Source organism: Jaculus jaculus, chromosome 14, assembly GCF_020740685.1.
Source record: "Jaculus jaculus isolate mJacJac1 chromosome 14, mJacJac1.mat.Y.cur, whole genome shotgun sequence".
In the NCBI taxonomy this organism is placed as follows: Eukaryota; Metazoa; Chordata; class Mammalia; order Rodentia; family Dipodidae; genus Jaculus; species Jaculus jaculus.
This window is the reverse complement of record NC_059115.1, coordinates 62676687-62703333: the sequence shown is the minus strand read 5'-3', so window position 1 is coordinate 62703333 and position 26647 is coordinate 62676687. Positions and strand designations below refer to the sequence as shown.

Below are 26647 nucleotides of genomic sequence, written 5' to 3'. Positions count from 1 at the left end.
GGAGCGTCGCGCTCGTGTGCGGCGGCGGCGGCGGCGGCGGCTGCGTCGGCGGCCAGCGAGTGTGAACGTGTGCTGTCGCCTTTTGTCTGGGTGAGTGCTGGGCTTGGGCAAGTTCTGAGGGATCCCGGAGCACACGTGCCCCCCGAGGGCGCTCAGGACTGACGGCAGCGTGCGTGGCTCTTTCTCAAGGGGAGTTTTCATGTAACCGATAGTACGGAGGAGGCGGCTCGGGCAGAGAGCCGACTTGCGGGAGTTCTGGTCTCCCGCTTTGCGACACCCGTGTCTCCGCCTCTGAGAAACTGTAATGATTGCAGCTGCTGCAAAGACGGCTGGTTTCAGGGTTTTCATTATCTGGGGAAAGCATTTGGAAGCGTGGTCGGCACGTGGTAATTACTAGAGAGGCTTCTTAAAATCTATTTGAGAAAGAGAGAGAATGGGCGCTAGGGCCTCCAGCCGCTGCAAACGAACTCCAGACACGTGCGCTACCTTGTGCATCTGGCTAACGTGGGTCCTGGGGAATCGGACCTGGGTCCTTGGGCTTCTCAGGCAACCGCCTTAACCGCTAAGCCATTTCTCCAGCCCTAAAGAGGCCTGTTTTTTTTTTTTTTTTTTTTTTTTTTTTTTTTTTGATAGTCCAGGCTGACCTGGGATTCACGCTCTAGTCTCAGGCTGACCTTGAACTCACGGCGATCCTTCTACCTCTGCCTCTCGAGTGCTGGGATTAAAGGCGTGAGTCACCACGCCCGATTTTTTTAAAAATAATTTTATTTATTTGGAGAGATTGAACACCAACATGCCTGGGTCTCTGCTACTGCAAACGAACTCAAGACGCATGTGCCAGTTTGTACTGGGGGATTGAATCCGGAACTTCAGGCTTTGCAAGCAAAGCAAGCGCCTTTACCCGCCGAGCCCTTTCCCCAGGAGCTTTTTTCAAAGTAGTTGTGCCTATTTTTTTTATTTACTTTGTATATGTGTGTGTGTGTGTTTGTGTGTGTGTATAAAGTAAATTAAATATGTGTGTATATATGTATATATACTGGTGGTGTTGATTTTTGAAGTAGGGTCTCACTCTAGCTGACTGTAGTCTCAGGGTGGCCTTAAACTCACGGTGATCCTCCTACCTCTGCCTCCCGAGTGCTGGGGTTAAAGGCATGCGTCACCTTGCCCAGCTATATATGTATGTTTTTGTTTGTTATTTCGAGGTAGGGTCTCACTCTAGCTCAGGCTGACCTGGAATTCACTGTCTAGTCTCAGGGGTCCCTCAAACTCATGATGATCCTCTTATCTCTGCCTCCTGAGTGCTGGGATTAAAGGCGTGCGCCACCACGCCCGGCTAAAATCCATTTTTTTTATTACTTATTTAAGAGAGATTGAGAATATGGGCACACTGGTGCCTCTTGCCACTGCAGACGAACTCTAGATGCTTTTGGCACTTTGTGCATCTGGCTTTATGTAAGTAATGGGGAATGGAACCCAAGAGAGGGCCACCTTCCCAGCCTAGTTGTGCCTATTTTCCTGATTAGGAAAATAGGATCAAAATAAGTAGGGAATTAAAGATCAAAATAAAACCTGACTGACTTGCCAGTGATCACACCACTGGTGTGTTTTGGAATGCTTAAAAATAAGCAAGTAGAATTGGAGAGATGTTTCTATGGTTAAAGGCACTTGCTTGTAAAGCCTGGTGGCCTGGATTTGATTACCCAGTATCCACATGAAGCCAGATGCACAAAATGGCACATGGGTCTGGAGTTTATTTTTAGTGGTAGGAGAGACTCCTGGTGCTCCCATTTTCTCATTCTCTCTCTCATAAGTAAGTAAGTAAATAAATAAAGTATTTTAAAAATACTTTAACATGTGATATTTCTTGTAGGACATTATACACTTTTGATACATGGAATGCATATCAATTTTTTTTGTTTGTTTGAGGTAGGGTCTCATTCTAGCCTAGGCTGGCCTCAAGAATTTTTTTCCCCCGAGGCAGGGTCTTGTTTTAACCCAGGTTGATCAGGAACTCTGTAGCACCAGGTGAGCCTCAAACTCACAGTGATCCTCCCAAACGCTGGGATTAAGTGGGGGATGGGAGTGGGCACCACCAAGCTCAGCCTTTTTTTTTTTTTTTTTTAATCATTTAAGAGAGGAAAGGAGAGGAAAAGAGTATATGTGGATGGATCAGGACCTCGTGCCACTGTCCATGAACTCCAGATGCGCCACTTTGTGCATCTGGCTCTGTCTGGACACTGGGGAATAGAACGTCTGCTATCAGGCTTTGCAAGTAGTCATCTGCCCCGACCAGCGGGACCTAGTTAAGTGGTCTCCGTCCGACTAGGTCCGTGCCTGAGCCCCACGTTTGGGCGCCACTTGCCCCGACCAGCGGGACCTAGTTATTCGTGAGGGCACCAGGAGGACCTTAGCCTGCGAAGAAAATGGGCGAGAGACGGGGATGGACTCAGGCAAACCAATGCTTGTCGAGAGTCGTTTATTCAGCCAGAAGGCTCATCTTTTAAAGTCAGTTTTAGGTAGGGGAGGGGTAAGGGGAGTAGAGGGTGAGACAGTACAGAATCTTCTTGCACAAGGCATGGATCATATGGGAGGGGGGCGACCTAGGTGGTGGAAGGTTACAAACTCTTCTTGGCCTCAGGCCAGAGACATTGTGGTTGTTCTGAGAAGTCAAAACTCAGGGGCCTTGATACTGCAGGCGCAGAGCAGAATGTTTATTCTTTAGCCAGAATGCAGCAGGGTTGGAGGAGGGGGTAAGGGAAAGATGAAGGATTTCTTTAAGGGTGGTCCCCAACAGTCATCTTTAACTGCTGAGCCGTCACTCCAGCCCGTTTGTTTGTTTTAGATAAATTACCAGGGTGGGCTTCTTTGAGCAGTGGATAAGGAGAGAGACTTATGAGAAGGAAATAGAGGCATGTAGAAGTCAGGCAGGGAATGGGAAGTGAGTGAGAGGATGGGGAGGTGGCGAGTGTGAGAGAGATGCAAGAATGCTTTGGCCTGGGCTCCCAAAACTTCTGCAGTGGGGAAAAGAATTGGGCCTAACGTCAGAGTCCTTAATTAACCTGGAGGAGATTGAATAGAGTGCACCTTCTGAGAACTGGGGCAGAAGCAACTTGAAAGCAGAAAGTGTGAGTTATGTTGGCTTTGATTTTGGGCAGGTAACATTGCTCTTTTAAGCAAACCTTGGAGCTTCAGAGACACATGATTCAGAGTGTTAGAACACTTGCCTAGAATGCCCAAGAACCCGGGGTTTAATCATACAATGCCCTAGTTCTCAATTTGTCTGTTCAAACAAACAAACAAAAAAAATGAGTAAGATTAAAATCGGTGCAAGGAGCTCAGTGGTCAAGGCGCTTGCCTGCAAAGCCTAACAACCCGGGTTCAGTTCCTCAGTACCCATGTAAGGCTGCTCCTTAAAGTGGCAGTTTGTTTGTAGAGGCAGGAGGTCCTGACACATCCACACTCAATATCTCTCCCCATAAAGTATAATAGTGATAGATATTGTTGAGCATATATAGCAGTGAAATTGCTTATATACTGCTAGTGGAAATCTAAATTGGTACCATCACTTTGGAAGATACAACATTGTGTAATAAAGTAGAAGATACGGATATATGTATAATATACATGGCCTGGAAATTCCACTTTTCATATATATTTTTTAAATTAAAATTTTTTAAAAAATTTGGTTTATTTAAGAGCGACAGAGAGAGAAAGAGGCAGATAGAGAGAATGGGTGTGCCAGGACCTGCAGCCACTGCAAACGAACTCCAGATGCGTGGAGCCCTTGTGCATCTGGCTAACGTGGGTCCTGGGGAATCGAGCCTTGAACCAGGGTCCTTAGGCTTCATAGGCAAGTGCTTAACCGCTAAGCCATCTCTCCAGCCCAATTAAATTCTTTGAGATAGTGTGTTACTGTAGCACAGGCTGACTTGGAACTCATTCTGTAGTCCCAGACTGACTTTGAACTCACAGCAATTCTACTTGTGCCTCTTGAGTGCTAGGATTAAAGGCATGGACCACCATGCCTGGCACTTTTTGTATATTTAATACCACACTAGATGTATATTTTAGAAAATTTGCCTAAGGCCAGTAGTTCTTAAACTATCTTAAAACCCCTGGAGACTTGGGAAAACCTTTGTGGGTCTCAAGAAAGAGTAATAAAAAACATATGGTATGTCATTCTCATTAAATTTTTACTTGGAAAATGTAGTTATACTTTATCATGACAGGTATTATGTAAACACATTTAATGGATTGGATTCCCTTTTAAAAAAAAATCTGTAAATCCTATTCCCATCCCTGTGACTTTATTTGGAAGTAGGATTTTTGTAGATGTAGTTAAATTAAGAATTTCCAAACTGGGTGTGGTGGCTCATGCCTTTAATCCCAGCACTTTGGAGGCAGAGGTGGGAGGATCACCATGAGTTTGAGGCCAGCCTGAGATGACATAATGAATTCCAGGACAGCATGGGCTCTAGTAAGACCCTACAGTGAAAACCAAAACAAACAAACAAACAAAAACCTCTAAATGAGATTATTCTAGATTTAGTGTGAACCATAAAATCAATAACTAGTTAAGAGAAAAGAGAACATTTGAAACGCAAACAGAACATAAAGGCACCAGTACAGATTGGAGCAGTGCGTGTCACAAGGGAAGGAACTTAAAAGATGGTCCACAGCCACGCGGCGCCAGGGCAGGGTTGAAACAGCTTTTCCTCCAGATGGTACTAACACTGCCAACATTTCAGATTTCTGGCTTCCACAAATGGAGAGAATAAATTTCTTTTGTTTTAAGCCATTGGGTTTGTGGTTATTTGTTACAGGAACCTAAGGACATGAAGTAACATCTAATGACTTTGTTATTTTAAATTATTTGGTAAATTTTTTTTTTTTCTTTTTTTGGTTTTTCAAGGTAGGGTCTCACTCTGGTCCAGGCTGACCTGTAATTAACTCTGTCATCTCAGGGTGGCCTTGAACTCATGGCGATCCTCCTACCTCTGCCTCCCGAATGCTGGAATTAAAGGCGTGCGCCACCATGCCCGGCTTGATAAATATTTTAAATGTCTCGGATCTCAATTTTTTTTTATTTTAAATGTTTTAATTACTTTTTAACTTTGGATTTTTAAGATCCTGAGACCAAGAAGTGTGAGAACTAATGCTTATAGAAACCCTGCACAGGTATGTTAAGATACATAGACAAAAATATTTAAACTCAGAGCTTTCAATAATCCCACTATAGTTCAGATGTTAAGTGTCCTCCTGTTGGGAGACTGTGGGACCTTTAAGGAGTGGGGCCTAGCCATAGCTTTTTAGTCATTGCGGCCATTCCTCTTTCTTCCCTTTTCTTCCTTTTCCTTCTCTCCTTGGCCATGAGTGGTTGTGATTGGCTATATGCTTCCTCCGTGGCGTGCTGCCTCACCGCGGGCCCAAATGCAATTGAGTCAGCCAATCATAAATTGGAGACTCTAAAAGTGTAAGCCAAAACACTCCTTTCCTCTTTATAAGTTGATTATCTCAGGTATTTGTTATGGTGACAGGAAAAGCATTCCCAACTGGAATTACCTCAAGTGTCCAGTATAGGGCTACATGGGAGAACCTTAATAATAGAAGCTAGACAAAAACAAAACAACAAAAAACCCTGCAAGAGCCAGGTGTAGTGGTGCATATCTTTAGTTCCAGCACTCGGGGCAGAGGTAGCAATAACGCCATGAGTTTGAGGCCACCCTATGATTACTCAGTGAACTCCAGGTCAGCCTGGGCTAGAGTGAGAACCTACCTTGAAAAACAAACAAACCCTAGAGAACAGGGACTAAACTTTTTCTACTTGTGAAGCCCCTTCTCTGATAAATTTTTGTGTGACCTTGTAAGATGTGTAAGTGTATAAAATAAATTTACAAGTCAAACATTACAATAATTACAAATTTATTTTTAAATCTTTGGAGCTAGGAATAGTGGCACACACCTTATCCCAGCATTTTGGAGACTGAAGTGAGAGAATCTCCATGAGTTCAAGGCTAGACCAGGTTACAAAGTGAATTTCAGGTCATCCTAGAGTTATACCCTCAAAAACAAAGACAAAACACAGAAAAATCTTTGGGATGCATATAATGATATCTAAGGTAATGGCAGTGTAAAATTGGTAATATCAGAAGCAATGCCCAGATTCAGTGTAATTCTCATCATAGTTTCAGTGAGGTCTTCTCAGAACTAGAAAAACAATTGAACACTTTGCATGAAACACAAAAGACCACACATAGTGAAAGCAAACCCCAACAATTTCTGACCTGAAATGCAGACAGCGCTCCATTAGGGAGACAGAATTGGTAGAAAGCTGAACAAACAGGCAGGTTATAGAACAGATTTGTATGTACATATGTAACTGAGGAAACTCATAGGAGACTGTGGGTGCTGTGTGGGTGCTGGAAGTTGAGGTCTTTAGGTAACAAACACAAACGGGAAGGAATGGGTGTTGAGTGAAAACGGAAAGGCCATCCAGGAACTTGCGCCGTATCCGTAGTGGTCCCAGCTTGAATGACTGGCGAGCCGCTGCTTCCCCTCACAAGCCCAGGGCTCAGAGCACCCTGGATACAAGGGAATACTGCTGCTGCTTCATCCTTTTGCTCTCAAAATGTGGCTTGCTAATCTCTCTATGCAGGGAACAGTATTTACAGTTTAACAGATTTATTTATTTACTTACTTACTTATGAGAGAGAGAAAGAGAGAAAATATGAGCACAGCAAGGCCTCCAGCCATTGCAAACAAACTCTAGAAGCATGTACCACCTCGTGCATCTGACTTACATGGGTACTGGGGATTGAACCTGGGTCCTTAGGCTTCACAGGCACGTGCCTTAACCACTAAACCATCTCTCCAGCCACCTTAACAGATTTAAATAATATAAATGGGTTGTAGACACTTGGCCAAAGGTAGGATGGGATGAGGCAACATTTTTGTTCAGTTTTTTTTTTTCACTCAACCCACTCCCTTTGATAAAGACAGCATTAATTAAAAATTTTTGTCCTCGGAGGGTTCATAATCTATAAATTTTGTATTTAAAGTTTTTCTAGATTATCTTTTCCTCATTTCCCAGGATTATCACATGTAAAAGTCTCATAAAATATGCAAATTCATATCTTCTTTATGTCAACTATATACTTTTACTGCAAAAGATTGGAACAGAAAAATTAAACCTTGGCTTGTTCATTTTCTAAGAAAAACACAGCAATGGAAATTTTGACCTAAATATAGTCTTTGAGTTCAGGTTGATTAATATTCTCTAGTAACATTGGCCTAGGCAAATTACCCAACCTTTTAGATCCCAATTTTCTTTATCCATGAAATTGGAATGATTATAATTGGCCAAGAGGACTTAATAGGAAATGCTTGTACAACACACAACAGTGTTTGGAGTGCAATAGTGATGCTATACAGTTCTCTCTGAAAAGGCCACAATTTAAGAGAAAAAAAAATTTCCTTTAGCTGACTTCCCTTATTAGTGCACGTTAGAATATTAGAACAGATTATATAATCAGAGTAGAACTAATATGAGATCAGAGAAATTGCAAAGGACAAAGCTTAGGATGAGGTGAGGGGTATAACTGGCCTGTGTTAGTATCAGACACAGATAAGGGAAATTCTTGGATGAATCATTTGCCATTTGTTGATGGCAATCCCCTATTTTGGCAGCACATAGTGTAAGAGGATGGGCACTAGAAATGTTATCATATTTAATACAAAGAGCCTGAATTCCTCATCTGAATCTGAGAAATATGTGTGTGTGTGTGTGTGTATAAATAAATTTGTTTTGTGTTTTCGAGGTAGGGTCTCACACTAGCTCTGGCTGACCTAGAATTCACTATCTTAACTATATAGTCTCAGGGTGGCCTTGAACTCTCGGCAATCATCCTCCTCCTTCCTCCTGAGTGCTGGGGTTAAAAAGGTGTATGCCACCATGCCTGGCAGTACTCTTCCATTTGTATCAAAATCACCAAGTGTATCTGCATAATAAAATAAAACTTTGAAGCACAAGTGATCAAGTAATATAACACTTGATGCATTCATCAATTTTTAAATTAATTTACTCATATGTGTGTATGTATGGGCATGCCAGGGTCTCTTGCTGTTGCAGATGAATTCCAGATTTATGTGCCACCTTACATTGGTGCTGGGAATCCAACCCAAGCCTACAGGCTTTCCAAGCAAGAACCTTTAACTGCTGAGCCATCCTCCCAGCCACCTAGTGGGCACGTGTGACCTTGCACTTGCCTCACCTTTGTGCGTCTGGCCTATGTGGGATCTGGAGTGTGGAACGTAAGTCCTTATAAGTTTAATAATGTAGAATAGAGTCTAACTATAATGTACAACCTTTTTTCCAAGGAGAACAGAAACTCATGTAGAAATGGTTGGAGATAGATCTGCAGTGCATTCTGCATCCTTGCCTTCAAATGTGTAAGGCACTGTGCTTATGTTAGCTGGTGGGTGCCTGTGAGTTCATTGTAGCAGGTCTTGTTTAAGAGTAAATTTGGGGAAATGTATGCAGTCAGGTGAGCAGTGTCCGTGTGTGTGTATGCAGGTCCTTGCATGCTGCAGTGTGTGGGTAGAGGGCTTTGTTGGTCTTTACCTTCCACCTTGTTTGAGGCATTGTCTTGTTCACTTTGTTCACCAGGCTAGGTGGCCTGTGAGCTTCCAGGGTATTCAGTCTCCGCCTCCCTTCTCACTTCTTCAGCATACCATTTTTCCATGGTATGCAATAAACTTGAAACTTAAAAATTAATTTGACATCCCTACATTCCTCAACATTGTGCAGTTAAGATCTAAGCTTTTGTGGTCTTGGACCTGATTCAGATCCTCAGCACCCACATGAAATGGTGGTGCATGTTTATAATCACAGAGGTAGTTTTGTTGAGAAAAGAGTCCCTGGGGTTTGTGGCCAGCTTCTTTAGTTGAATCAGACTCAGTGTAAGACCATGTCTCAAAATAAACAAACGAGGGCTGCAGGGATGGCTTAGCAGAGAAGGCACTTGCCCGCAAAGCCAAAGGACCCAGGTTCATTTCCCTGTGGAAGGAAGTTACGAGGGCAAATGGTAGGAGCTTAAGGAAAAGTAGTAGAGGGAAAATACCAAAGCGGTGACCAAGAAATTTCAATAAGAAATGAGTAATGAAGAGGGCTGTGCTCACGGCCACCCCGAGCTGAGAGAGGCTACACAGGTAGCAGGCCTAGGCCTCGTGAAGCCTCTGCATGGCAGACCCCAAGTGCAAGGGAGGTCGTTCATTTCCAAAGGGTCGATTATAGTGTAGACCAGAGGAGAGTCATACATGTGATTAAAGTGAGAAGTTACCTCAAACTGTACAACAGAGACAGGCAGAAGCAGCATTATGCTCTCCCCTCCACCCAGCTAGCCTGGTGGGCAGGGGAGGCCAGATGCACATTTATCCTTGTGCCCAGAGCAAGGAGAAGCAGGCAGAGACAGGAAGGAGGTCACAGTCTTTATAGTACAGAAAATGTGTTTTTTAGTCATGCTCAGGTATGTAAGGGGAAGACCACAGAGCCAGCCCACCTAGGTAGCATGCTGCACTGTGAGCAACAAGGGACACTAGCCGGTTGTAGATGAGACATGAGTCCCATTCCTGCCAAGGAGGGTTGGCATCTGCTGGTTCTTTCTGGACTTCAGTTTCTAACCGAGACTGTCTAAAAGGAGTTAGTTTTCTCCTTCACAAACACGTATCCAACACACACAGAAGATTCCAGGTTATGAACATGGTATTGAGCCAGTATTTTAAATCCAAGTTTGAAAATTTTTGTGTTGTGAAATGGAACTTTAAGACAGAAATAAATACACCATCATTCAGAAAACCATTTTTTGTGTTACAAAATGAAAGTGTAAGACAGTACTAAACACTACCATTCAGAAAAAACAATTTCATTTTCCAAAATGTTGAGAGTAATAGAAGTTTGGGCACTTGGATTTAAGATTGTTTTCCCTCATCACTCCAACACCATTATAGCCACCAGGTGGTGCTATTCACTTTTCAATAAATTTTTTTTGTTGTAATTTTTTTGTTTGTTTGGTTGGTGTTTTTTGTTTTGTTTTGTTTTTTCCTCTGAGATAGGTATCACTCTAGCCCAAGCTGGCCAGGAACTTCTTCTCTAGTTCCAGGGTGGCCTTGAGGTCACAACCATCCTTCTATCTCTGTCTCCCAAGTGCTGGGATTAAAGGCATGGCTCTTCACAACTGGCTCACTTTCTTTCTAATTCTGTTCAGCCACAAATGCTATATTCTGTTTTCAGTAGCACAGTTAAACTACTTGAGCTAAGTTTGCTAAAGACATAAAAATCAGATGTAGAATGAGAAGGGATTTTTAGGGAATGTATAACAAAACCACATCAACAACTGCTTCCGGAAAGTCACATTAAAGGACCTAGGTTTTTTCCTAGGGCAATGTAGAAACATTGAAAATTTTTAACCATCAAAAGGTCGATTTGGGATCTGTGTCGATTGGGGTACTTGCTCTGCACATCTACTAACCACTCTGGATCTCTAAGACCCAATAAAGTCAGATGCACAGTTGCACATGCATCTGCAATCCCCATGCACCTACAGCAGTGGGAGGAGAAGGAATCCCCAAGCTAGTATTGCCTTCCCAGGAGCGTCCACTACCAAGGGAGAGACCGTCTCTCAGACAAGGAGGCAGACAATCGTGGGGTTGTCCTCTAACCTCCATGTGTGAGGCCATACACATACACACAGTCATTTGAAAAAAGACCTATTTGAAAGTCTATTGTAAAATGAATGTTTTGTAGGTACAGATTTGACTCATGACACAGATACAGAAATGAGGAGACCAATTCAAAGATGGCCATGACCAGAAATAAAGTAGTTTGTCTAGTAATGGTTGACTGATGACTAGTGTGTCTTGTGATAATTGACTGGCTGGAGTAGGGAGAGATGATGAGTCAGTACAGAGGAGGTAAAAAGATACTGGCCAAGAGTGACTGGGGTATAGGGAGAGTGAACAGTGTGAGACGGCACTTGAGGCAGAAAAATACTGTTGGTACAAAGTAAGTTGGTGTAGAAGCAGTTGTTCTTGGAGAACATTAAAGTGTCACTATACAAATGAACATCTGAGTTTTCTAGGCACTGTGTTAAGTGTTTGAAATACCAAGTCAGTTATTTTTTACTCTTACTCTTCATTTTCTACCACCTTACAGGGCAGACAACTTCTTGCCACCTATATTTGGCACATAATAAATGCTCAATTAATATTCATTGATGGGATGGGTAGAATGATACAGAATATGAATAATTATGTAAATGCAAGGCACCCAAACTCATTTTTTATTGTATAGTACCTTCAGACAATAATATTTGCTGTAGAGTACCTTGAATGAAAGGTGATTATCTTTTTATTTTCAGTGATGTATTACTTGGGGAAAATGAGTGGCAAGTGTTGAGGAATAGTTCTAGGTATGTGATGCAGGTAGGAAGCAACTGGAAAGGACTAGCTCTTGAGCTGACTGAGAGCTTGCAACATGTAGTGTCTTGTCTGTCCAATTTATGTAACTGGTATGGGAACAATGAGAAGACAGTGTCTCTTAGCTTAATGTAGGGGGAGGGTAATAGCCATGGTCTTACTGAATGGAGCAGACGATGCCTAGTTTGAGTGTCCTTTGTAAAGGCTACTTACTCTCCACAGCTCCATTAAGTGCACAGTCAAATTCCTTTTTTTCTTTTTCCTTCCTTCCTTTCTCCCCCCCCCCCCAAAAATAGGGTCACACTTTATCCCAGGCTAAACTGGAATTTACTATGTATTCTCAGGCTAGCCTCAAACTCACAGTGAGCCTCCTACCTCTGCCTCCTGGGTGCTGGGATTAAAGGTATGTACCTCCACACACGGCTCTCAAATTCCTTTTTGTAGTACTAATTACCCAACCCATTCTGCTGCCTATTATAATTATCAGAGTCTTATTTGTTGGTCAGTGTTTTGGGGGACCCTCTTCCTATTCCCAAAGAGAGCCAATTCCCTCCTTCCCTGCCTCTCTTTCTCCCTGTCCCTTTTTCTAGTGGTAGTGCTAATCAATCAACCCCAGGACCTTCTGCATGATAACCATGCCCTGTAGCATTGAGCTACATCCCCAGCCCCAGGAATCCATTTTTAGTCAGCATTTCCCACCTTATTAAGGACGTGATTAAAGCAAGCTTAAATAGTTCCAATGTGTTTCCCATTAATGTAACTATGGTAGGGTGAATGAGTCTTCTGGGCTGCAATGCAGGACAGGTGGGTAGGAAGAATGCTTATAACAGTCCACTTGGCATAGACATCTTGTAATGTCGCATTCCCTCCTCAACCTCAAGAAAGTGAATTGCTACCTTTTAGCACCCATAGTGACCCTCCTACTTCCAGTCCCTCAGCATGCCAGGCATTTGTGACAGGCTCACACATTTGATTGCCTGAGCCCAGGTCAATGAATGCACCTCCAGGAACCTTCAGAAATCCGCTTGTATTAGCATTCTCCAGATTTTTATGGTGTGAATTAATAAGTTCTTGCAGTTCCTTGGATTTTAGAGATTTGGGGGTGGGACAAGATAGGGTCTGGATTCTCTAGTACAAAACGTGCCTTATGTTGCTCTTGTAATTTTCAGGATCCTAATTTTTCCTGTTCATTTTCTTAATTTAATAAAAAACATACAGAGGTGGTCAATTTAACAGTTGTTATATTTGGCATTTTTTTTAAGTGACTAGTAGTCACAATAGAGGTTTAGAGTTCTATACTGTACTTTGAGGAAATAGTTTTTTAAGATGGGAATGTGCCTGCCTTTTGCTTTATTATCTAGTACTACTATAGTTAGGTCTGATCTGTTCCCCCAGGGACCTGGCTTGACACCTGGAGTGCTGTTATCAGGAGGAGCACCCATAGTGACCCTTCTACTGCTGCCTTCCAAGTGCAGGGATTGAAGGTGTGCACCACCATGCCTGGTTTTAGCCAGTTTTTATCATGGAAACTTCTTCTTTCTCCTTCAATTATGACAGATCTCTTTACTGGATAGAATAATTAGTTGTTGTCTTCCAGAAATTAAAATACATCATTTAAAGTTCTCTTGTCTTTTAAAGTTGGTGTTGAGCACTTTGTTGTTCTCATGGGACAGACTTTCTCAGTGACTCGGTGCCTCTCTTGCTTCTTGCACTATGCTTTTGTTGGTCTGTAGTTGTAGTTGTTGCAGTTATGTTCACATTGCTGGCGCAGAGCATCTGACCAAAAGCAGTGGGTGGGAAGAAAGGGTTTATTTTGGCTTACAGACTCAAGGGGAAGCACCAAGATGAGAGTGGAAAGATGGTGTAGCACAGGCTGGACATCACCTCCTGGCCCACATCATGGGGGCAGCAACAGCAGGAAAGTGTGCTAAACACAGGCTAGCTAGGGTTAATAAATCACCATGGTCCACCCCTAGCAAAGCTCCACTTCCCAAATTGCCAAACTATCACAGAGTTTGGGGTTCAGGAGGGGTCCTCCAGAATTTATGAACCCCAAGTTTTGGGTTCTGTCATAGCTATAATAAAGAATTAATAAAGATGGACTCAAAAAGGATAAATTGTAAATTATTAATTTGATTAAGGAATCACAAATTGTGGGGTTTAGTAAACGTGCTATCATGGAAATACTGTATAGTGTACAGGGTTCATTTAAGAGAAATTGAGGTCTTTAGAAAAGGATGGGAACAGTTGTTAGCACATGGAAAGCAGAACTGAGATGTATATGTAGAGAAGCTCAGCCAGCAGACACACGTGGTACCTGCCATGTGCTTTCCTGAGGAGGAAAACTATCAACACCAAGGAAATTGAGGGTCTTTGGGGGAGAAACTGGAATAGAGCTATTAGCGTGTGGACTTGAGAAACTGAGGCTTTTAAAGAGAAATAGGGTAAAGCTACAAGCATGTGGACATGAGAGAGACTGATGCTTTTGAAGAGAAATTAGGCATGTGAAAAGCAGAATCTAGGAGCTTCTGTAGGGAAACCTGGGAGGAACCCACATGGCAGTTAAGAGGACAAACAGGCTCAGGAAAAATATTGAGAGGGCACATTTCAAAGCAGAGACCAAGAGATTCAGAGAGGAAATACGTAATGAGAGTTATACCCATGGATACCCAAGTTTAGAGAAAGTACACAACATGGTAGGTTCAGAGATGATAGAAAAGTCATACATGTAATTAAAGTGAAAAGTTACACCAAAACTATAAAGCAGAGGGGAGCAGAAAAGTGTAGATCAAGAAACAATGCTATGTTGTCCCCAACTCCACCCACCCAGGCTGGGTGGGAGTAGAGGCCAGACTCCTGTGTGTTGTAGCTGCCCAGGGTAAGAACAGAGGGAGAACCGCACACCCTCAGGGGCCTGGCCTGAGGGAAGAAAGGCTGGAGCTGAAAGCTCGGGTATGTAAAGAGAAGACCTGATTGGCTGACAAAGTTGGAGGCCCAACCTGAGAGTCAGCCCACCCAGGTAGTGCAATCAGCTGTGAGCAGCATGAGGAGCTATGGATCACTCTCAACAGACACTTTTGCCAAGAGTTTCTAGGGCCAGGACAAACTGGCACCTCATGATTCTCCTTGAGCCTCAACCCCTAACTGAAACCACCTAAAAAAGACTAGCTTTCCCCATCCTCCTTCAAAGGGAGGCTGTTTATTTTCTGGTCCTGTCTACTTGATGTTCTGATTCTTTATTGTCCTGCATCTCTTTCCCTTACTTTGGGAACTTTTTTTTCATGATTTTGTTGAAAATACCTACTGTGCCTTTAAATTCTTCTGTGCACCAAATTTTTAGGTTTGATTTCTTCATAGTGTCCCAAATGTCTTAAAAGTCCTGATCATACCGTCTTAATTTATTTTTCTCCTTGTCGGAATGTTCAGGCTCCACCTCCTGGGTGCCCTGTTGGCTTGTCTCAGCTGGCTAGGTTAGGCAGAGGTTTGGATCAATGGGTCTCCTGTGTGGGGAGCAGTGAGTGGCAGCCTGTGGCTTCCTGCAGTTTGTGGTGTTCTCAGTGCTGGCTTACTGTTGAAGTGAGGAAGCTCTCTTACCCACACAGGGCAGTTCAGAAGTCAGCCAATAAAGACCAAAAAAAAAAAAGTAAAATGGAAAATATTGCAGTCAGGTTCGCATTGCTGGCAGAAATCACCCAACCAAGAGCAGCTTCTGGGAAAAAAGGGTTTATTTTGGCTTACAGACTTGAGGGGATGCTCCATGATGGCAGGAGAAAATGATGGCATGAGGAAAGGGTGGATATCACCCCCTGGCCAACATAAGGTGGACAATAGCAACTGGAGAGTGTGCCAAACGCTGCCATGGGGAAACTGGCTATAACACCCATAAGCCCACCCCAACAATACACTCCTCCAGGAGGCATTAGTCCCCATATCTGCATCAGCTGGGAATCTAGCATTTAGAATGCCTAAGTTTATGGGGGAGCACCTGAATCAAGCCACTACAGGAAAGTACAAGAATAAATACACATATACCTTAAAACAATTTTTAAACTTATAGATATGTAATTATTTGCCAAGTTTTTTTTTTTTTTTCTCTGCCATCATCTTTAATGGCCAATGTGGTAGAGTGGCCAAGTTTTTTGTATAGACTACAAAGCCTTTTCTTTGACTATAGGATGCTTTAATCTGTACTTTTGGCTTAAACCACATCCATTTTCTATGATCTCTCGATGCCACTTATGTAAACAGAATACAAAAACTGTCTATTCAATGCCTGTCTTTTAAAAAAATTGCTTTTCACTGATTCAGTATTTTTCTTGTAGAAATAGCAACTCTCTTCTCTTCCTATTGGCCCCATGTGTTGCTGGTATGCATAATAATTAAACTCTGTAAGTAGAGAGGCAAAGGCAACTGGCATGAGCAGGTGTGAGAGCAAACAGCAACCTCTTGGTAAGGACACAGTCCAGCTGGTAGGCATGAGGTTGCACTGCGTTTGTGATCAGAGCTTCTTTGGACTTCAGGGCGTGTCAGAATCCTTTGGAGGCTGTGAACCATGGGAACATTGTTTGCACTAAGCCTGCAGGTCTGGGTTAAAGCCTGGGAACTTTCATTTCTGTGTTATTAGGGATGCTGGTGCTGTGGTCTTGGGGCATACTTTTAGAAAGAACCACTGTCAGTAGCAGTGAGTAGTCAGCAGATTGTAGGCAACCATTTGGGTGTTTCTCAAAGCAGTTGAAGAGTATAAACGACCCAGTAAGTGGGTTTTCTTGAAGCTTATTGTGAGTTTTCATGGTTTTTCTCTCTCAGTTGTTCATATTGCTTATCCAGTGGCTGCTCATTTAGCTGTGCTGGCTTTTTAATCTCTCTCCGTCCCTCTCCTTCCTTTGCTCTGTTCCCTCTCCCCTCTCTCAGCAGGATCTTGCCATGTAACTCAGGCTTATTGGGCCTAGGCTGCCCATAAACTCTTTCCTTAACCTCTCAAGTGTTGAGGTTATAGACATGCTATCTAACTTAAATAGACCTGTTTACTTTTCTATAGAAAATTGTGATGTTAATTTGTTCAAGGATTTAGGACTTTATCACTTATTCCACAAAAGACAGCATGAGTGTCATTGTTTTTGTTACATTTTCTTGCCACTGAGCCCCAGGAGTGACACAGTATGGCTTAGATGGATGTTGTGCACAGTCAGTTTGTTTCATAGCTACAGAACTTAGTTTGGGAAATCCTGTTTTTGTTTTTGGGTTTTCAAGGTAGGGTTTCACCTTAGCCCAGGCTGGCCTGGAATTCACTGTGTAGACTCAGGGTGGCCTCAAACTCACAGCGATCCTCCTACCACTGCCCCTTCAGTGCTGGGATTAAAGGTGTGTGCCACCATGCCCAGCTTCTCACTGTTTTTATCACAGCACTAAATAAACCTGCTCTGGTCTGTAGCAAAACAGTACCTGTATTACTTTTCTTGTTACTTTGACAAAAACATATATATTGGTTACTTCCTCATAGCTGTGGCCAAATATCTGACAATAAGTAACTTACTTTGGTTCAAGGTTACAGTCCCAATCTTGCATCTCTGTGTCTGGCATCTGGTACTCAGAACGGGCTCTCCTGGGCTCCAAAGGGTTATGTAGCTCCAACCTGCCAGCTCCACAGGCTCGTATGGTTTTCTCACTGTGGACTGAAGGTGAGCAGCTGCCTTAAGCTCCTGCTGCCATGCCTTCCCCACTGTGATCCCTTAGAACGTCAAGCTATATGCTAAAATAAACCCGTCCTTAAATTACTTTTTGTCAGGTATTTGGTCACAACAACAACAAAATAGTATAGCAGCTTAATAAAATTTTTGTTAATAATATTTGCTTAATTCTGAACCACAAAAATAATGTAAATAACATCTTGTTTGTAGAGCCTAGAGATCAACCTATCATGTTACAAACATTTAAAAGTTTAAATCAAAGCCCTGCATGCCTTTATTCGCAGCGTACTTGGGAGGCAGAGGTCGGAAGATCATCATGAGTTCAAGGCCATACTGAGTCTACATAGTGAATTTCAGATCAGCCTGGGCTAGAGACCTCCCTGGAAAAACCAAAAAAGAAAAGAAATTTTAAATCAAGTTACCTATAGATCAAATGAAGTTCCTACCAAAATTTTAGTTGTTGTCATGTAGAAATTGACAGATAAAATATAAGGATATCAAAATCATGTGTGAAGGATCTCAAACAGGCAAAGAAAAAACAGAACAAAGTTGACTGACCCGTACCTCATAATTTCAAAGTTTATTGCATAAATTAAGGCAGCATGTGATGCTGGCATAAGGATAGACATATATATAAATCAGCAGAGAGCAGAATTGAGAGGCCAGAAATAAAATTCTTAACAACTACAGCGAATTGTGCCAGAAAACAGAAGTGCCGACAAGAGTGCCAAGACAATTCAGTGGAAGAAACAAAAGTCTTTTCAATAAATACTGCTCAGACCAGTGGGAAGTCAGATGTAAATGATGAAGTTGAATTCCATCCTCCCTATGTTAACCTAAGGCAGCAAAACCCATAGGGAAACATAGACAGTTCCTCATGCCTCCTAGTACTAAGAGGTTCTTAGATAGAAAACTCAACAGCAGAAGCAACCAAAGGAAATATAATAGATTTTCACAAGTGAAAACCTCTGGGCTTCAAAGGACACCATTGAGAAAGATGAAAAGACTTAGTGATATAATTACTTGAAATCATATATCTGACAATGGAATTCTATGTAGACCATATAAAGGATTCTTTTTAAAATATTTATTTATTTGAGAGAGAACGACAAAGAGGCAGGCAGACAGGGAGGGCAGAGAGTGGGCGTACCAGGGCCTCCTGTCAATGTAAATGAATTCCAGATGCGTGCACCACTTTGCATCTGGCTTTTTGTGGATGCTAGGGAATGGAATCGAGGCCATCAGGCTTTGAAATCAAGTACTAACTGCTGAGCTACCTTTCCCTTCCAGGAATTCTTACAACTAAATAAAAAATCATGTAAAATATGTTCTATCTTCTGTGAGAGATAACTTAATAAAGACAGAAAGGAAAAATTTTTTTTTTTTTTTTGTTTGGTTTGGTTTGGTTTTTTGAAGTAGGGTCTTACTCTAGCTCAGGCTGACCTGGACTTCACTCAGTAGTCTTGGGGTGGCCTTGAACTCACAGCAATCCTCCTATCTCTGCTTCCCGAGTGTTGGGATTAAAGGCGTGCACCACCATGCCTGGCTGGAAAAAAGTTTTTATATGGTTTCATGTGATTTCAAGTTGATAAAATATTAGGCATCAAAATTAATAGCAGTTTGTAAATACACATTTATAAAATTCCAACTATTCGCCCTCCATGTGAATAATAAAACTTTGCCTGGTGTGGTGGCACATGCCTTTAATCTGAACACTCAGGAGGCCTGGGTAGGAGGATTGCCATGAGTTTAAGGCTATAGCGAGACCCTTCTGCGAAAAACAAAACAAACAGAACAAAAAAGCAAAAAAAACACAATAATAACAATTTCTACTCTTAGTTGAATTACTGGATGTAAGGTCAGCATGCAAAGATCAGCTGTATTCTTTTAATGAATATCAAGCTATTAAAATATTTAAGTTTTATATATATATGTATATATTTCATGAGAAAGAAAATTGGCGCTCCAAGCCCCTGCTGTCAAACTCCAGATGCATGTGCCACCTTGTGCACATGCACTTGTGCATTTGGCTTACATGGGTTTTGGGGAGTCAAACCTGAGTCCTTAGGCTTTGTAGACAAGTGACTTAGCCACTTAGCCATCTCTCCAGCCTCTCTTTATATTTTTTTATTTGTTTATTTATTTATGTGAAAGAGCGTGAGAGAGACTGGGAGTCTCAAGGCCTACTCTACACATATGCACCACTTTGTGCATCTGGCTTTATGTGGGTACTGAGAATCAAACCTGAGCCATTAGGCTACTTAAGTACTATCTTTGGTAACTTTAAAAAAAAAATCAGGCTGGGGACATGGCTCAGCAGTTAAAGGCACTTGCTTGCAAAGCCTGTCATCCCAGGTTCAATTCCTTAGAACCCACATAAAGCAGAATGAACAAAGTGATGCATGTGTCTGGATTTATTTACAGTGGTAAAGGCCCTAGTGTATACGTGCGCGTGCACACACAAATAAACTGTTTGTTGCATTGCAAAGTCTCTTGATTCAGAGTTCAGAATCTTTACATACTCCTCTTTTAAAGCAGTTCCAAAGACCAAAAAGCACATAGGCAGGCCTGTTGCAGCAACAGCCCACTCCACTGTACCTTTTTAAAAAAAATATTTTGTACTCGTTACCTTCTCTCTGCTGGGATAAAAAATGCTGGTCGGAGGAAAGGGCTTCAGCTTATAGTCTTGAGGGGAAGTTTCATCATACATGGTAGTGCAGAAAGGTAGCTCACATCTAAGTGGAAGTAGTCTCGGTACTGGGCTTGGAGTTGGCCTCATAAACCTCATGGTCTGGCCCATAGGGACAGACCTCCTCTAGCAAAGGCTCCACATCTCAAATTGCCACCAGCTGGGGACCAAGAATTCAAAACACAGGAAGCTATAGGGAACATTTCATTCAAACCACCACAGATGTTTTGTGTAAAGTAAACCTTCATAGCAATTAAATCATGGGATAAAGAAAAACATTCCAATGAGAATTATACTTAGAACTGAATGACATAGAAAGTAGTGTGTGTGCACAGCAATGTGGTACTGAGAGCATAACTTACACCTTTAAATTGCACACATTAGAAAAGAAAGATGGGGAAATAATGAGGTTATTAAACTAAAAAAAATGGTTTTGAAAAAGAACCATAGAGGAATTCTAAGAGAAAAATAGAAATTACTGAAAACAGAAATTAATATAATATGAAATAAATAGCACAGGAGAAATTCATAGGCAGCAATCAGTAACAGAAGCTTTTGGACAGTAGAAAGAGCAAAAAACAAGAGATGAGTTAGTAGCTACAGAAACAAGCACCACAGTGGCCAAGTTCCACAGAGGGAAGCCTGCCAGAGTCCTCTCTTGGCTGTGACATGGCAGTGTCTGAAGTGACTGTTTTGTCCCATAGTAACCATTAGACTACAGGAATAACTAAGAACTTTGCTGATTTCTCCATGAAGACTCTTTAGCTTGTCTTCTTATTTATACACAAACTCTTTATTTATTTATTTATTTATTTGAGAGCGACAGACACAGAGAGAAAGACAGATAGAGGGAGAGAGAGAATGGGCGCACCAGGGCTTCCAGCCTCTGCAAACGAACTCCAGACGCGTGCGCCCCCTTGTGCATCTGGCTAACGTGGGACCTGGGGAACCGAGCCTCGAACCGGGCTTCACAGGCAAGCGTTTAACCGCTAAGCCATCTCTCCAGCCCTATACACAAACTCTTGCATTAACATCTTGTCACTAAAAGTGACTTAAACTTGAATCCAGTTCTTACAACCTGTTACGTTTATCTGACCAGTAATCCTTTCCCTGTGGGTTTGCTAATGACACGCCACTTAGCCTTTGGGGGAACCACTTCTAGCATATGCTGATTAAATGTGGGTTATGCTTCCTGAGATTGTCCTGACCCAACTCCTTTGTTCTGTGCTGGACCTATGATACAGAGCAGGTATAAAACAACCTTACAGAGGAGAGGTACAGGATGGGCATATGCCTAGGCAGACCATCAGTGTCATTCACACGACCTGTTTTGAACTACTGAGAAGGCACTCATTCCTTGAGAATTCTAGCTTGGTTGGCTTAAGCCTGGAGTTGCTGATGGCCAGCTTTCTAGCATAAGAGGAATAGGTTTCCTAGAACTAAGTCAACATGAAAGAAAGCATGACCATAGATGGAGAAGGTGGAACCGTGTAAGAGAGGCTGTTATAATTTAATATTGTTGAGGCCCTGAATCTAACAGAGTGGTTGGACCCATAATCAAGGAACTCTTTTGCATAAACTAAATTTGTTCTGGATTTCTGTACTTGCAACTCAAATTGTCCTGACAGTTAACCCATCAGAGGATCTGTAGCAACTGCTTTTTAAGTAACTTTTCTTTAGCTGCTCACAAGATCTCTGAATAGGTTTCCCTAAGACGGTACACATGGGGTTCTTCCTTTTAAGATCTATGCTTGTTATTTCACATATATAAAGTTTTATATAGTATTTGCATTTCTACCTGGAACATTGGGCTGCCCAGTGGCTAGTGATTTAAATTTAAATGTGAGGTGAATAAAATTATCTTACAGAGCCCATGTACATTCAGTGTCTATAATGCAAATAGAGCTTTTTAGAACAATTGCTCACTCTTATAGGCTGCCAAGATGACATTTACACTTAGGAGCATAATCAGGATGCGCGCGCACACACACAAAAACTAGGGTTCTTAGAAACTGCTTTTTTTTTCAAATACTTAGAATTCAGTTCTTCTGAATGTTATCCCAACTTCCTGCACAGAATCTATGAATAAAAGACATAAAATCTCAGCAATGCCAAGAGCCAGCAGAACAAATGCTGAGCTAATTCCATTTCACCCTGTGATCTGTTCCCAGACGGACCCATTGGCTTACAGCCATTATGTGTGCCCTCAACTCATGAATGTGGCCTCCAGAGAATAGCCCAGCATTCCTACACAATGGATGCTGAATGGATTCTGTGAGGCTTTTGGCAGACTTCGCATGCTGCTAAGAAAGCCTAAAGTTTTATTGTGAACAGTTTTCACTTCCAGTTTTAGTAGAGTGAATTTTGGCATCAAATCTAGTTAATTCTTATCAGTAGTTAATAGGACATAGCTTTAGAGATGTAAATAACTGGGTTGAGTTAATTTTTCCCTCCAGAGTCCTATATAATGAAATGTACATTTTTGGGCTGGAGGGATAGCTAAGCAGTTAAGACCTGTGTTAGCCAGATACACAAGGGGGTGCACTTGTCTGGAGTTCTTTTTCAGTGGATGGAGGCCCTAGTGGGCCCATTCTCTCTCTCTCTCTCTCTTCCTCCCTCCCTCCCTGAAATGTACATTTTCCTGAAGGAGGCAATGAAAAGAATAGTGCTAGCCAGTTGTGGTGGGCATAGCTTTAATCCCAGCACTCGGGAGGCAGAGGTAGGAGGATTGCTGTGAGTGCAAGGCCAGTTTGAGACTACATAGTGAATTCTAGGTCAGCCTGGGCTAATGTGAAGCCTTACCTAAAGAAAAAAAAGAAAAGAATAATCCTGCCGCCTTCAGGCAGCAAGTGCTGTTGCTGTGGTTTTGATGACTGGTTATTGATTCCCCTCTTGGACTGGACAAAGCAAGTTGTATTTCCTTCTTAAGAGATGCTAAAATCATTTTTCAGCAAACAACTGATAGGACTTTGGTTTGCTGCTTTGTTCATTTATTCTCAATGCTGATAGCAAAGTGGATTTATAGATACTGAAATAGTGTTGCAATTTCAAATAAGACTACATCTAATCACATGGCTTTTTAAAAAAATAGAATTTATTTATTTGAGAGAAAGAGGGGGCAGATATAAGAGAGAATGAGTACGCCAGGGCCTCCAGACACATGTGCTGCCTTGTGCATCTAGCTTACATGGGTCCTGGGGAGTCGAACCGGTATCCTTTGGCTTTGTAGGCAAGTGCCTTAACCACTAACCCATCTCTCAAACCCCACATATGGTGTGTTTGATACCTACAATGCTAGTATTAAGAAAGTCACAGGTTCCAGGCAAGTTTCAGCTAAAGAGTGAGATCCTGTCTCAGAAAATGAAAAACTACATCTAAAGTCACCTTAAGAACTAAAAAATTAAGACCAGGGAGATGGCTTACCAATTTGCAAAGCATACTGGCCCACGTTTGATTTCCTAGCACCCATGTAAAGCCAGACACAAAAAGAAGTGCAGGCATCTAGCATTCGTTAGTAGCAGCAAGAGACCCTGGTATGCCCCCCCCCCCAACACACACACTTGGAAATAAATAAATAAATAAAAGTACTTTTTAAAGAACTGAAAAACTTTTATCTATACTCTCTCAGGAATATCAGTCATGGACATGTATGTCAGAAATAAAGATAGATACATTTATTATGTCTTTCTATAATGTCAAAATTTATTAACAAATGCCGGGCGTGGTGGCGGACGCCTTTAATCCCAGCACTCAGGAGGCAGAGGTAGGAGGATCGCCATGAGTTTGAGGCCACCCTGAGACTACATAGTGAGTTCCAGGTCAGCCTGGGCGAGAGTGAGACACTATGTCAAAAGACCAAAAAACAAAAAAAAGTATTAACAATAAATTTATAAACGACATCAATTTCATTGGATGTAATTTGCTGAGCAATCCTGATTTGCTTGATAGCTGGCTCTTGACAGTACAAGTTCTTTTATTGCCATATCAATCAGTAACATTAACTATAAGATTCCATGTTGCACATCACATAATGTGTGTGTGAGAGATAGGATGGTTAAGAAGGGGTTAAAGGGCTAGCCAGGTGGCTCAGTGGTTAAAGGCACTAGCTTGTAAAGCCTGCTGGTTCAGGTTCAGTACCCAAGTACCCATGTAAAGCGCATACCTTTATAGTGGCAGGATGCTCTGGCACACCCATTCCCTCTCTTTTTCTCTTCCTTCCCCCAACTCCCTCCCCACTTACAAATAAATTTTTTAACGTACTTTTTTTTTTAAAAAAAGGGGGGGGGATTAAAGAAGCTGCAGAGTTCAGAGAGGCTGTCCTTAAGTCTGACGACACACAGCGGATGCAGGAACAAGGAAAGGTCTGAAGAAGGGTTACAAACCACCAACCAGCTATTCAGGAACAGTGATGTCAAATACAGGTCTTGATGGCAGCCCATTTCAGCGGTCACATTGAAGTGGGCTGTCATGGGCAGGACAAACTGAACTTGAGTAGGAGCCCAGGGACAGAGCAGTTTTCCTGCAGGTGGCTTGTGACAAGTGGACATGGCTAGCTAGTAACATGTCACTACAGTTTGGTCTTGGGATGCACCTTTTTAATGAATAGGTGAGGAGGTTGCATCTGCATAGGTGATCAGCTCATTTGATTTAGGTTTCTAGTATGCTAGTATATTCAGGTGTCATTTCTTACAGGCCCAAATTACTTCAGTTTGTGACTCCTGGTGCTGGCACATGGCTGTTTACTCGTGTAAATAAGATACAGAGTTATTCTTTTTGGTACTTACAGGCAAAACAGAGTCAACACTGTTGTTTCATGAAATGGCGTAATCCGAGGCTGGACAAAGGCTGAAAGTTGAATTCCATGTAGTATAAAGTAGCCTAGAGAAGGCCCAGCTTATTCTCTTCTCCTCAATGACCTAATATTTACAAGAAACTTTTGCTTAAAAAAATAATTGTTTTTACCCCTAACAGAACCCACAGCTGCTAGAGCACGGTTTCCTGCTGTGGATCGTGTGTACTCGCGGTCTACCCGGAAGCTCCGGGAGCTGGACAGCGCGTCAGATCTCCCGTCAGCAGATAACGTTAGCCTGCGCATTCAAGCGGTAGCTCTTGGAAGAGAATCACAGCTGCCATCAGAAAGTAGCCTCCTGCTCTAAACCCACTGTTTGCTGTTGCCACCATGCCAAAGAATAAAGGTAAAGGAGGCAAAAACAGGCGTAGGGGTAAAAATGAAAACGAATCTGAGAAAAGAGAGCTCGTGTTTAAAGAGGATGGGCAGGAGTATGCGCAGGTAGTCAAGATGCTGGGGAATGGACGCTTAGAAGCCATGTGCTTTGATGGTGTGAGGCGGTTGTGCCATATCAGAGGAAAACTAAGGAAGAAAGTTTGGATAAACACTTCAGACATTATATTGATTGGTCTACGAGACTATCAAGATAACAAAGCTGATGTAATTTTAAAGTATAATGCAGATGAAGCTAGAAGTCTGAAGGCATATGGAGAACTTCCAGAGCATGCCAAGATCAATGAAACGGATGCATTTGGTCCCGGAGATGATGATGAAATCCAGTTTGATGATATTGGAGATGACGATGAAGACATTGATGATATCTAGCCTGTGCTGTAGTCCATGTTTTCTGAAGTTAGGATCTTGGCCTTCAACTGTTAAGAATAAAACTCCATTTAGCATGGGAATGGCTTGTTATAGCAGGTTAATATGTTTTCTAAAAATTATTTGTTAAAGTCTCTTTGAAAACTGAAGATGCTGATACATCTGAAATGACACGTTAACACTGTTCTTTAGATGTTATGGAACTTGGCAGAAAAAAACACTAATTCCACTGTTAAAAGAAAGAAAAAATGCCATTCGTTTGTGACTACTTCATTTCTAGCAAATGAATGTATGCATTAATTGCCTTGTTATTGTCATGGTTTGCAGTATACCATAGTTGTTTAGATTCTTTATCTTCTAATTTTCTGCATGTTCTTTTGAGTCTTCTTCCAATTTAAAAATAACATAAATCTGCATCTGGAGTCAGAAAAGAAACGGGGCTATTTTCCTATGTTGTGATGCGTATTTTCATGCTAACACTCCCATTCGTTTTGTCCTTCACGTTGCCACCATCCAAAATAAGCAGTTTCTAAGTGCAATGCCTAACAGTAGCAGTTTTGAGTTTGTAAAATTAGTCATTGCAGAAATTGAACACTTGGTAATAACAATTATCTTGACATTAGAAATATGAATATAATGTTGACAATTTTTTTAATTTTTGCTTTCTTAAGGTATGTCCAAAAATAGAAAATGGGAGGAGAAATAAATATGTTGTAATATTTACATAGAAAATTTTTCAAACAAGATAAGTTTTTAATGGTGCATAAAATATATTTTGCTTTGCAAAGTAGGTATGTAAAAAAATGTGTAATTTTATTTTCATTCACAGTTTTGGACTCTATAAATAACTCAAATGCGAAGTGTAAATGAAAAGTTAATTTTGTAATTCTGTAAGCCTTTCTTAAATGAAGCTTAGGTTAAGGGGAAAGGAGCCACAAGTTAAAGAAAAGGTGACTTCTGTTTTCTAAGTGGAAGATTCACAGGACTAGAAATAAACAAAAAAATATGTTGGCATAAGGTGTTGCTTTATCTTTAATAATACTCATTATGTTGTAACAGAATTATTCCTTCAATAAATGGGTGGATAGTTTCTAGTTCATTGTGAGAGTTTTCTTCTTTTTTTGTTTTTTTAAACTTTATTTACTACACACACATACACACAAATAAACACAGTGTGCCATGGTCATA

The 26647-nt window shown here is 41.7% G+C and overlaps 1 protein-coding gene across 1 annotated transcript; it reads left to right on the top strand.

The window, feature by feature from the left end:
- Position 1: 1 nt before the first annotated feature.
- Positions 2 to 26553, top strand: LOC101607607 (eukaryotic translation initiation factor 1A). The gene is made up of 2 exons (XM_045134433.1): positions 2 to 90; positions 24820 to 26553. Exon 2 carries the CDS (start codon positions 25028 to 25030, stop codon positions 25460 to 25462), a length of 435 nt encoding a protein of 144 aa, XP_044990368.1. The 5' UTR covers positions 2 to 90; positions 24820 to 25027; the 3' UTR covers positions 25463 to 26553.
- Positions 26554 to 26647: the final 94 nt, after the last annotated feature.

Excerpts from the sequence above, each read along its gene's own strand:
- LOC101607607 (XM_045134433.1), top strand. The coding sequence starts at position 25,028 with ATGCCAAAGAATAAAGGTAAAGGAGGCAAAAACAGGCGTAGGGGTAAA.